At 37.5% G+C, this 13,616-nt stretch overlaps 1 protein-coding gene across 1 annotated transcript; it reads right to left on the reverse strand.

The window, feature by feature from the left end:
• LOC121390293 (mucin-5AC-like) lies at positions 1–12,944 on the reverse strand. Its single transcript, XM_041522076.1, has 4 exons — positions 12,935–12,944; positions 11,775–12,548; positions 2,933–3,079; positions 1–2,153 (listed from the first exon to the last, which is right to left on the reverse strand). Exons 1-4 carry the CDS (start codon positions 12,942–12,944, stop codon positions 1–3), a joined length of 3,084 nt encoding a protein of 1,027 aa, XP_041378010.1.
• Positions 12,945–13,616: the final 672 nt, after the last annotated feature.

Below are 13,616 nucleotides of genomic sequence, written 5' to 3' on the forward strand. Positions count from 1 at the left end.
TCACTCTTGACAAGTGGTGGCGTTTACTGTAGCTACACTTTCGTCTTGAAAGACTTCCGTTTCATTCTTCTGTGCTTCCATTTCCTTCTTTTGTATTTCCGTTTCATTTTTTGCTGTTTCTGTTTCATTTTTTGGTGTTTCCTTTTCATTAGTTTGTATTTCTGTTTCATTTTTCAATGTTTGTGTTTCATTCTTTGGCGTTTCGTCTGTTGTTTCAACACTTGTTTCTGTCACAGTCTCGGAAGCATCAACACTATCTGTACTGCTGGTATCATTAGATGCATCTACTTGATCAGTTTCAGAAGAACTGGAAGAATTTGTTGAAGCAGCGTCTTGATTGTCTGTGACATTGGTGACGTTTTCATCCACCACATCTCCATTAGATATTCCTTCATCATTAGCAACATATTTTGTAGGTACATCTAATTCTGTAGAGTTGGTTGAGGAATCCTTTAATTCTGTAGAACTGCTTGACGAATCATCTATCTCTGTAGAGGTAATCGATGAATTGTCTAATTCTGTAGAGTTGGTTGATGAATTATCTAATTTTGTAGAGTTGGTTGATGGATTGTCTAATTCTGTTGAGTTGGTTGATGAATTGTCTAATTCAGTTGAGTTGGTTGACAAACTGTCTACTTCTGTAGAGTTTGTCAATGAATTGTCTGTTTTGTTACTGACTGCTGGTTGAAGAGTGGTGGTTGTAACTTCTGGTTCCATTGTTGAATTGGTTATTTCAGCAGTAACAACTGTGGTCACTAAATTCATATCCAATGTTGTCATATTGCTTTCAATTGCTATTGTGATGTTGTCATCTTCGGTTACTAAATTTGGAGTTGATGTGACTATTGCTTGACTGGTTACATTGACAATATCTTCTGCCTTCAAATACTCTTTATCGTCAGCACTATCTACGGCAATCACATTGTCAGAATCTGCCTTCTTCAGTGTAGTGTCCTTGTTGTTTTTCGTATGCACTGCCTCGTCCTTCATGATAATGCCTGTGAGTGTCCTCTCGCTATTCTCGCTATAGAAATTCTCAGCATCTCCAGATGATTCATAATCATCCTCGCCGGGCTTCACCAGCTTACCCGTAGCCTTGAAGTCTTGCTTCGTGTCCTTCATCAGGAGCCAGCTGTCTCCGTCTGCCTCGTCCAGAGTCTGCTCCCCTTTCTTGATATCAACGGTTTCCTTGAGGTTTCCGTCCACCAAGTTTTCCTCAGCATCTGAAACATCCCTGGACTCGACGTGTTTCTCCTTGATGGCATCATTAAGAATCTTCAGCATGAACTTCTCAATTTCTACATCCTCAACATTGGGGTAGTCTCTGGCGTAGACTGATCGCTGGTCTTCGGCGTATCTGTCGCCAATGAAGTAAGAATGAGGAATCGGAGCATCATTGCGGACTGGCGTGGACCCACTCTTCTTCATCAGTGTGCTTTCGTATTCGAAATACTTCGTCGAATCGTCGTGGATGGGCGATACGGTGAAGTCGTGACCATTTGCCGTGACGTTGACGTCGGTGTTGTTGTTGCCAATGTTAGCCGTGAAATGATATCCGGGTTGATCATCATCAGCACCATTATCACTTTTATTGTCTGGCGCCGATGTCTTTAGTGATGACGTACCTCCGGTCATGGCGTCCCAGATGCTTCGAATCAAACCAGAGGTAACAGATTCAGTTGGTCTCTCGGACGTCTGGCGGTAATGGACCTTCTGCGTCTCGGTGAAATCGTCCATGGCTGGGGTCGTTTTGTAAGTCTCGCTTATCTCAGATGGTAAAACTGACTCAGTCTTGTCATTCTCCTGATATGGCTTCATCTTCGTCACGTCACTTTCGACTGTCTCAAGGAAAGGTATTCTTCCTGTAGCGGTTGTTGTATCTTCAACCTGAGTTGTTGTTTCTTCTACGAGAGTTGTCTCCACCTCTGGCATCATCGTGGTGCTGGTAAATTCCTCCACAGGGGGCTGTGTCTCCAGATCCACCTTGGGTGCCATGGTTTTTGGTTCTCGGGGTTTGATGACGAAATTCTGCGACTGGGGGCGGTGTCTCCGACGGTAAGAGAAGGCGAAGTAGGTCTTAGCGCGATACCCTTCCACGCAGTTGACGTTGTGAGGCCAGTTGCAGACGAGGTTGTCAGAATCGAAATACAGACCTGCAGAGTAAATAGGTGAATACAATATTTTAGTCTTATGATTAAAAAACAAAAATGAGTAGAATCTTGGCAACAATGCTGAAAACTGTCTTTCTGACAAGTGTAATTAATAGGTTTTATGCATCTTTGCCAAAATTCTACCCATGTTTTTTGATGATTTTGTTAGTTTTTCGTTTGTTTGTTATTTTCACAATTGTTTGTAATATAAATATAGCATGTAATATGTAGTTAAATGTAGTTAAAGGCAGTGATCCCTGTTATTATGCTGTGTAAAATATGTTCAACTATTACAGTTTTCATAACACTGATGCATTATATTCTGGTGGTTATACTGGTAATAGTGGTAATATATAGTATTAATAGGTACAATAATGTTAATGAATTGATGATGCAAAGGACGATAGTGATAATACATTAATACTAAATGTGATGATGAAGATGATGATCTTTAAGATGATAATTGTAGTGATCAATCGACGCTATTGCACTTTGACAGAAAACTAAAATTGGCGAATACGTTCAATCTACTTTAAAATGCAAAATCACCATGGGACTTGACAAGAACAATACTTTATTTGAAAGAGAAAATATGATAATTGTAGTGATCAATCGACGCTATTGCACTTTGACAGAAAACTAAAATTGGCGAATACGTTCAATCTACTTTAAAATGCATAATCACCATGGGACTTGACAATAACAATACTTTATTTGATAGAAAAAGACAAGAAAACAATACAACAAAACCAAGGGTAAACAACACCATCCCAGCATCCTACCAGGTGGGCATCTCTTCTCAAAGGGCCTCCAGTTGTTGCAGTGGTAGAAGGTGTCGCAGTTGGTGGGGTCGACGACGTAGGCAAACGCTGATGAACACGCCACCTTGGGGATCGATGGTGGCTTGTTGCTGTTGTTGTCTTCAATGGCTGGAAAACAGGCATTACATATTTTATATGGGTCAAAGCTGATGGACGCAGATATGTGAAACGAATATTTGTTTCGACACTTGGGTTTCAGGGAGGAAGAGAGAGAGAGAGAGAGAGAGAGAGAGAGAGAGAGAGAGAGAGAGAGAGAGAGAGAGAGAGAGAGAGAGAGAGAGCACACAACTCAACAAGGGAGCTAAATACACATTCTACAGACAGGACAGCTTACAAAACTTAATAGAGAGAGAGAGAGCGATAGAGTGACGTGAGAGAAAGAGAAAGGGGGAGATGAGAGAGCGAGGGAGGCAAAGATGAGAGGAATGAGAGAGAGCGAGAGAGCGATAGAGAGACATGCGAGAAAGAGGAAGGGGAGATGAGAGGAAAGGGGGCAAAGGTGAGAGGAATGAGAGAGAGGAGAGAGCGATAGAGAGACATGAGAGAAAGAGAAATGGAGAGATGAGAGAGGGAGGGAGGCAAAGATGAGAGGAATGAGAGAGAGAGAGAGAGAGAGAGAGAGAGAGAGAGAGAGAGAGAGAGACGAGAGAAAGAGAAAGGGGGAGACGAGAGAAAGAGAAAGGGGGAGATGAGAGAGGGAGGCAAAGATGAGAGGAATGAGAGAGAGAGAGAGAGAGAGAGAGAGAGAGAGAGAGAGAGAGAGAGAGAGAGAGAGAGCGATAGAGAGAAAGAGAGATGAGAGAGGGAGGGAAGCAAAGATGAGAGGAATGAGAGAGAGAGAGAGAGAGAGAGAGAGAGAGAGAGAGAGAGAGAGAGAGAGAGAGAGAGTGACGTGAGATAAAGAGACAGGGGGAGATGAGAGAGGGAGTAAAAGATGAGAGGAATGAGAGAGAGCGATAGAGAGACATGAGAGAAAGAGAAATGGAGAGATGAGGGAGGGAGGGAGGCAAAGATGAGAGGAATGAGAGAGAGAGAGAGAGAGAGAGAGAGAGAGAGAGAGAGAGAGAGAGAGAGAGAGAGAGAAGTATATATGTTTGCCCTAATTGGAGTACTCTGTTGTTTCCTAATAGCTAGTCAGAATGTGAATGAATACAATGAAATTTAAATTTGTTTGTCCTGAGCTTATATTACCTTACTGTATTAGATTGTTTACGAAACACTGAATATCTGGCGAATACCCAAGAGTTTATAAACTAAAGGCATCCATAATGCGAACTCATATAACACATTATTTATTGAATATTAGTGCTTCTCTATTTATAGCTTTATCTATTGTCTTTATATATACACACATATTCTTCTTCTATTTTAGTGTATACATGTAATAATATTCAAGGTATTTAAAGATTCCCAATTCTCTGTATATGTGTTAACCCTTTTTATTATAACTCCGCTCCCCCCCCCCCCCCCCCCCCCCCGAACACACACTCAAACCAACAAGTTGAATGGAATACTAAAAATCTAAAATAGATATTTTATTGATACATGTATTTGGAAAAAAACTAACAACAAAAGTAAATTCACAAATAAATTAATGAATAAACTATAAGTAAATGAAATAAAATGAAATGATATAAAATGAAAGTAAAATAATTTAAAAAAAACCTAAAAAAAACTAGTAATAAATAAATAAATAAAAATGTAAAAAATTAAAAAAAGGGTATGGCAGAAATCCCGTTCAGTATTCAATAAAGTTTGATAACATGACTATAAAATAAACGACGTATATCTTGTGTTTGTGATTAATAAACAGACGACAAGCAACACGAAGTATCTCTGACTAACATCACCCACGAGTCTGCGGTTTGAGAGAATGGTTTCGGACGGCAAACTGATCTGGGTTTCACGCAGCCATCATCCATAGCGAGAATTTAACCTGTCGCGCCCGGGCTTATCTGATGTTAGGGAGGTTGTGTTTCCCATCTTTAAGTGTATTGGTTAAAGGTTAAAGGTCCAGGCTCATGACACATTATTAATACACAGTATATATGAAAAATACATAAAGATTACTTTATTAAAAATAAAAAACAAAAATACCATCCCAATTATTAATAAAGTGACTTTTTGTAAAACGCTTGGAGAAAAACACTGATCCAGTAGCGCATCAGAACTGTAACGTAGCATGCAGCGGATTCCACTCATGCTGTTAGTAGGTCAACATGGCGACTGCCGATAATTATTGTTTTGAAAAACCGCAACTGATTCTTAATGGACACTAGTTTGGACATTTTGGTCATATAACATTTGTTAATCTATTCTAATGGTACCTCGATTGGTGACGAAGGAGAAAATCCGTTAGGGATACTTCCCTATCAATTTGAGCTAGAATACAACAACGATGATCCGGCGTGCCAAATGACTACAGTGCTGTCCGGTGTATCGGCGCACCGAAGCATCCAAAGGTCGTTTTTTATGTGAATACTGTGAAATACCAATGAAGCAGTGCATAGTCTAAGATACACTACAAATTGTTTTATGTCTGTAGTAAATAAACATTTTAAAATTATCCATAAATGTAGACACTATTGTCCCAGGATTATTTTAGCACTTTTTTGTTTTGTCTTGTTAAAAATATTACTATGAAAATAAACTATCACACATGACACACCGTATGATCGTTTTCCAAATCGTTTTCTTGAGTGGCACAGTTTGTCATTACTTCAGATGCATGCATGTTCATTGTCATGCATGGCTAAGATGCCTAAATGGATTTTTTTCTCAGATATATTGGATACACACGTGGATCTTATTTCGCTTTTATTTTTTTGTAACAATGTGACAATTGTGAACTAAACTGAATGTCAAGTAAGGTGTTAAAACTTTCATTTTGTTTGCATTTTTCTGTGTTTTCCTTTTCAGTTTAAATAAAAATATCCCCATCCCCCCACCCCCGAATTATACCGTTTACTATAATTTACAAAATGCGGGAAAGGTGTTCGGTTAAGAACCGCTTCCATGCAAACCCTGTGATTGTCGGTTTGTCTAAAGTTCGGAAAAGCTGCAGCTTTGATACATCCAAACACTTAAACAATGGTTCACCATATTTTACATCTCCAAAAGAATATTCCATCAAAACAATTCAATTCATTGGAATAACATTTTCGCGTTTTAAAAAAAAAACCGCGTTCCAAATCAAATGTGTGAAAAGGTCAAGTCAGGTTTTTGGAGAGAAAATAAATGCTTACATAATTTATGTTCGCAATGGTATATGTTGTTAGTGCCAATGAAAACCCGTTCTATTGGCAATCTTCATTACTGTTTATGCCCCAAAATATAAGTTTAGCAACCCAAAATGAAAACGTATTAGTGTAGCATCCTTATAAAAGGTAATTTCATCGATGTGGATTTTAGCCAAGCTTATGGGGGCCCTCTTTGGATAAATATTGCAAACGTTAATTTTATTTATTTTTATTTTTATTATTTTATTTATTTATTTATTTATTTTATATTTTAGGGGGGAATGTCAAAATGTATATGCTAGTGTTCTTACATGCAATATATAAATTGATCTGAGTGTCTAACATTGAGTTTCTCATTGTAAAAGGTCAAAATTCAAGGACACAAGGTCAATATCTAAATTCACCCTAATTTCAGTGATTTTGTGCATAATGCATTTTTTTTTGACTGTACAGTCATAGTGACAAACAGTTTTGATGGTATTGTGAATATATAACATAGTATTCTACTATAAAAGTAGAATTTGTATCTGCCATTAATAATGTGTGTATCTTCATGCTGAAATGTACACAAAAAACCAGGATTTTAACACTTTACTATGCAATAATTATTGCCCATAGCAACTATTGATGAAAACAAATATTTTTAATGAACAAACTAGATAATTAGCTTCTTTGTATGTTCCTTGTATCAGAACTACCAAAAAGGTCATACACTACAATGTAGTAACTGTTTGACGTCCATCTATTGTGTGGATGACCAAGGAGTAACAATGTGATATGAAGTTTTATTGGATGGTATGGTGCATTTATTGTTTGGTGTATTGTTTAGAGTTCATAAGTTATACTGTTCTAGTATGGCTTTTCATGGTGTAAATGACCCAAATTATTAAATGGACTTGTCACGGTACATGCTCTTAAATTTGTTTCGCCTGTGGCGATTTTAATTGTGTTAGAGGGCCGTGTGCAGTTTATTGCCCGTAGCCCAGATGGGCAACTTGTTACGTAATACTTCGCACGATCGGACATTCCAATATGCACTTAGTCCAGCTGCGGAGGCCATGTGGCGAGTAGTTACGTAATTCCTCTGCGAGTGCGGTTTTTACAACCGTGATGGCGACGACTGGCGACAGCCAGACGGACGATCAGAGAGAAATATACCGACTCTAGTAAATGTAGAATATGAGATGATACGTGAGGTACCGCCTTGTTCCCCCAGGCCAATTCTGATTTTGGAATAAATAGCTAGAATTTAGAGATATCTAGGAGGACGAATTAGGAAGCTTCCTGGGAACGTTAGTCCGTTTGGACTTTGGTAAATATCATTTCTGCTCTGTGTATAACCTTGATGTGATTGATGTGACTTTAAATATTTTAATACTGTATTATACCAATATTCTTTAGACAGTGTCTTCGGTCATCTGACGAAGTAAATCGTAGACTTTTTGTTCTAACATTATATGAGTATTTGGTAATATAAAGCTTAGCCAGTCATCCTAGAAGACCCTAGGTAAACTGTAGGTTATTGTCTTTATTGTGATAAGTATTAATTCTGTGTTACAAGGTTACTGAATGAGTAGTTAGGGTTAATTAAAAATTAACCCGTTAGGAATAGAGCTGTAATTCCTTTATTAATTACGTTCCCCAAGAAGCGTTCCTAAATTATCACACGTTACTGAACGAGTAGTAAGGGTTAATTAAAAATTAACCAGTTAGGAATGGTGTTGTAATTCCTTTATTAAGTAACTTCTCCTGTAAGCGTTTCTCAATTATCACACGTGTGGGTGTGGTGTAACGGTGAAGTGATTCGCATATTGTGTAACTAGACACCTAGAGATTAACTAATTAAGTGATCAGTTCTGGGTTGTTATTATTGCTGTTATTAATTTACTACTACGGCTGTACATTTGTCAGCGTAGATTAATACAGATTCCAAAGTGTATTGTGTTTTGTTGTGTTTTCTAGAGAACTAACGTGCTATAATAATATATACTTATATAAGATCGTATCTCTGATCATACCTAGAGACGAGCCATACTAGGGTTTAACAGCCTGTTACAGAGAGATCTAATAGATATACAAGTAGGAGGGACATTTTGATAATCGTGTTTTATTCGGTTACGGGAATTATAGAATCCCCGTGACAGGACTTCAAACCAAGTTTGACAAAATCTGTTAATAAACTAAGGTCTCATTACAAAGATCACTTCCGGGTGAGACTTCATTCATCACGGTCCACTATAGTTCCTAATTGTGACACAAGTTATGGCTCACATATTCACTTCTAGGAAATGGTGAAGAATTAAAACAATATGTATCTTTAATGGTAAGCCTTCTGGCTGTATTTTGCCCATGCTATTTATAATATTGTGCATTGACCTTTTGGGACATGGGTGTATCGGTTAATGAACCACCTGTTTGGACCGGTATTACAGCCAGATGCGGTCATATAACAAAAAACAGAGACGGAAATGTTCTCAATTTTGGAGTGAAAATAAATCTTTATATAATGTATGTTCACAATGGTGTATGTTATTAGTGCCAATGAGAACGCTTTCTATTGGCAATCTTCATTTGAAGTTGGGTAATTTAACATGGGTTTCAATGACAGATGACATTTGTGTAGTGAGACCTTAGGTGTGAAAGACTCTGCACAATAACGCTTTCATGGTAATGCTGCATAGCGCGTCACAGGGTCACGCGACTTAGCTCGAGGAGTCGATAGGTTTGTTGGCAAGCGATGGGAAAAACACGACTTTTTATTGAAAAACACGACTTATTATTGCGAATATATTAAAAACAGGTAAATCGTTTTGAATTTGTTTTATTGATACTTCATATATATATTGTCAAAGGTATACGTAGATACCAAAGAAAAGTGAATTATGTTTTTGATAAGCCTGGACCTTTAAGTTTGTTTTATGTAACGACAACACTAGAACACATTGGTTAATTAATTATCGTCTACTGGATGTCAAACATTTGGTAATTCGGAAAATCACTACTTTTTTTGTTTGCATTGGCTATTGTCCCTAAATAGCTAGTAGGAATATCAATGAATACAGTAGTAAGGGATCTATTATAATATTATGCACTTCTCCAGTCAGGGCAGCAAATGTCATATCCTTTGATAAACCAGTCGTGGAGCACTAGTTTGAACGAGTAAAAACGCAATGGAACTACTGAACTGGGCCCGTGCTTATAACAATTTTAGAGTCCATACTCAATATCTAATGACGTCACACGCATACAATTTGTATTGCGTTGTCTTGACATTAGTGTCTCGGTCTCTATTAGAGTCTCGAGTCTAGACTCTAAACGTTTTATAAGCACCAGGCCAGATACGATCCTACAACCGCAAACAACTCGGATGAGTGCTATATATCGAGCTGAACTCAACACACCCCGCCCACGTGTATTGATATCCTAGTCATTTGACGTGCAATTCTATTACAGAAACATGTTGATTTTGTTTTCGCCCAGTTCGAGTTCATGAGATTAATGGCATATTCTGGGACTCGCATATCACAAGTGTACAAATTGCAAATACGTGTATATATATACCTGTCATATAAACACCTAAGTAAAGGAAACGTATGAATAAAACTTGCAATCTAATTAAAATTAGCTCCACTATTACATGTGGATCTAACACCAGCCAGTTGGAGCTCATGTCCACCAATCAAAACCTTACTTGCAGAATCCTGCCAGTGATTTAAAACTAACAACACTGCGTAGTCCCCAATGTCCAGGTAACATTTCGTCTGTAAATAATAATTTAAATATTGACCAATCACACTTCGCCTTTTATAACGTTATTTGGGAGCATACAAATTCTAAAAATATCGGGCGAGTCTATTTTAGTGGCCGCAGTACAGCGAACCATACCAATACGTACGGGGTGGGTTATCAGTCTTCAGTTTTACATTACAAATTATTTATTTTATAAAATAAAACATGTTTTAAGGCATTCGTAATTCACACGAAACATGTCGTATACCCTCAGGATAATTCGGAATGTTTTCAAATTATTTTTAAATCACTGGCAGGATTCTGCAAGTAAGGTTTTGATTGGCGGACATGAGCTCCAACTGGCTGGTGTTAGATCCACATGTAATAGTGGAGCTAATTTTAATTAGATTGTAAAACTTGTAGATGATATTCTACATGTATTAAACGATCTGTAACGTGCATATATAGCGCATAAATGTATGACGTAAAACGCAAGTCCTGTTTCTACACGTTCCAGTACACATTGGGAATCATAACCTCTCTATCTTGTGCGGGTTCGATTTCGGCTGTGAACAATTTCTTTATTTTCGTGTTACAGAGAGCTGAAACAAAACTTAGTTATTTTGACGAAACGCAGAACATACATTATTAGGATAATACAAATAAAGAAAAAATATATTAATGTGGTATATGGTGTGCTCTGATTCATATTCAACCACTAGACATATTCGAAAATATTAAGTTAGACTTCATCATATAATATTATAGGTAAATAAAGAAAATCACAGAAATATGGTTTAAGCAAAATTAGACATTCAAATTCATTCTGGGAAACGTAAATATAGTAGAGATATATTACAGAAACAAGTTTGAAGTAGAGTTATATATTGGCTCTGACATACATAATTTGCATAGATAAATAACGAGCCTGATAAACGTATTTAAAATAGAGATATTATAGAAATGTGGTTTAAGAAGTTAGATATTGGTCCTTGAAAAACACAGTTAAAGTAAAGTTATTAACTAAATATGGTCGAAGTACTTCTATATTGATCCTTAAAAATGAAATGAAAGTAGAGATATAGCAAGAACATGGTTCAAGTAGGGTTTATATATCGACCCTGAAAAACGTAATTAATGAATCTATCCGACGCCATATAACCGTAAATACAATGTGTTGAGTGCGTCCTTAAATAAACCATTTCCTTCCTCAATGAAGCTATTAAAGAATAATGTTTGAAATAGAGTTAGATATTAGTTCTGGGAAACATGATTCAAAATATTACAGTAACAGTTTTTTTTTTCTTCTGGATTAGCACACACAATAGTGCGGGGCTTGATAAAATATTTGCCAGCCCTTTAACATTAGGGCCCAAAGATCCATTAAAATAAAAATGTTTCGTCGCCATAAGTTTTCTCTTGGCGTACGTTATTGCACAGTATCATTTTATATCAGATCGATGACAGAATAAATTTAAAGTTTGTTTTCTTTAACGACACTACTAGAGCACATTGATTTATTAATCTTCGGCTAATGGTTGTCAAACATTTGGCAATTTTGACATATAGTCTTAGAGAGGAAACCCACTAAATTGTTACTATTAGTAGCAAGGGATATTATAGATGACGGAATAAATTAATTAATCAAACAAAGATGAATATGATTATTTACATTAAAAATAAAAATTATGTAATTATGTGAAAATTAGTGTAAAGAGCTGTGGAGTAAAATACAATACAATACAAATATCAATGTAAGTATATTTTAATTGTTTAAATTCTATATATATATAAAGTTTAAACCGATAACTCCTACCCGTGGAGGCGTTACTTACAATTCTCGGATGAGGAAATCTGTCGTCTGTACACGCTGTGTGTCCCTGCGGCTAGACTGGGGGCCATCAGTTCTATAGGTGTCGGTTTATCCTTGATAGACAGTGTCAGGCTGGAGTCTCGTATCTGGGCCAGAGAGTCTTGGAGAAGATCGGTGGATGGTTTCGCTTCTGGCTCATTCGTAGTTGCATCATTGCTTTCGCTGGACATTTCGTCACTTCCCATCTGCGTGGACAAACCTTGTTCCGTGGTTACGGTTTCGGTGGAGAAAGAGTCATTGCGTTCTTGTGCTTCCTGTGACGTCACAGAGCTGCCATTTTGTCGCATTGTCACAACTGGGGTACTTTTAGAGTTGGTGTTCAATAGCAAGGCCCTCACTGTCGTCAAAATCCTCTTCTTCATCGTCGTTGTCGGCCTCATCGTGGTCGTAGTGGTTGTGGTCGTCGTTGTAGTGGTAGTTGTAGTTGTCGCTTTCCTTGTAGTTGGCCTTGGACGTTTGGTGTCCTCTATAGCAGCTTTCTTCGCCATGATTGGAATCTGGGACGAAATGGCGTTGTCCAAAGCAGCCTGACGTTGGTTCTCGATGCAGGATGTCGAAGTGGAGTCCCAGATGCAAATTTTATTGTTGGGCTCGAAGACAAGACCTGAAGGGCAGGATTTCAGGAAGACTCGGCCGTCAGTGAGGCAGTGGTAGTATTTCTGGCAGTCAGTAGGGTGAGCGATCCAGGCCTGGCTTAAGATATTCGGGCAGGTGAACGCTACCGTTTGATGCAGAACTGCAAAGAGAAATACATTTAAGCTTGTTTCGATTAACGACAGAATTGAGCATATACATTTATTAATAATTGACTATAGGATGTTAAACATTTGTTAATTCTGAATTGTAGTCTTCAAGGAAAATTGGCTAAATGTTTCCATCAGCAGCAAAGGTTTTTTAATATGCACTTTCTCATAAGATAGCATATAGTCAAGGGGTAATGGTTGCGATGAGAAAAATAAAAACAAACAAAGAATAGGTCCACGAGGAGGGTTCGATCCTGCGATCAAAGCAGGCGATGGACAACTGTCACCGTGTTGGTACATATTTATCCTTCCCCTCGCCGTACGGACAGTTAAAGTTGGTGCATTTCTTCTGCTGAAAACAACAACTGTATTAACGTACATCTATTCATTAATGACTGTTGTCTAAAACAATGTACTGTACTTCTTACTGAATCTTGTAGTTGTCTGTTTGGAATGTATTTATTTCTGTACATCTGGTATGTCCCAATATCTACAGAAGCTCGGTGATTGGTATTTTGTATGCTGAAATTTCTGGATGTGTGAACATTAAAACATTTTCCACCGATCACAAATATTTATTCATATCTACATAAGACTTGAAAAGTATTCAGAGTTGGTAACTAGCGTCAGACGACATTGTGTGTTATAAAGATGAAGTCTGGTTTCTTTAATGAGACCTTTAAAGCACAATGGTTAATTAATCATCGGCTAGTTGATGTCAAACATTTGGCAATTTTGACAGCACAAGAGGATCCTCGCTAAATTTTTCCATTTGCAGCAATGGTTCTTTTATATGCATTTCCAACAGACGGGGCAGCACGTATCACTGTCTTTGATGTAAAAGCCGCAGAACACTGGTTAGGATAAGAACAAACCCAGTGGATCCACCAATATGGAGTGATCGATTAATGAATGCCAATATAAAATTAAAAAGTTAAATTTAAATGCACGGTAAAGTACAACTATTACGAAAAGTATGTTACAATTTACAATTAAATGCAGTACTTCTTAAAATGTCAATGTTTATTATCACAGAAGTCAACTATTAATTTAATATGTGT

The sequence above is a fragment of the Gigantopelta aegis genome, chromosome 15 (genome assembly GCF_016097555.1).
Source record: "Gigantopelta aegis isolate Gae_Host chromosome 15, Gae_host_genome, whole genome shotgun sequence".
Taxonomy (NCBI): Eukaryota; Metazoa; Mollusca; class Gastropoda; order Neomphalida; family Peltospiridae; genus Gigantopelta; species Gigantopelta aegis.

Bases quoted from the DNA above. Each gene is read 5' to 3' on its own strand.
- LOC121390293 (XM_041522076.1), bottom strand. The intron at 3,080-11,774 runs GTAAGTAACGCC...CCTGTTTTCCAG, and splicing joins GATTTCCTCATCCGAGAATT to CCATTGAAGACAACAACAGC. The intron at 2,154-2,932 runs GTAGGATGCTGG...TTTACTCTGCAG, and splicing joins TGAGAAGAGATGCCCACCTG to GTCTGTATTTCGATTCTGAC.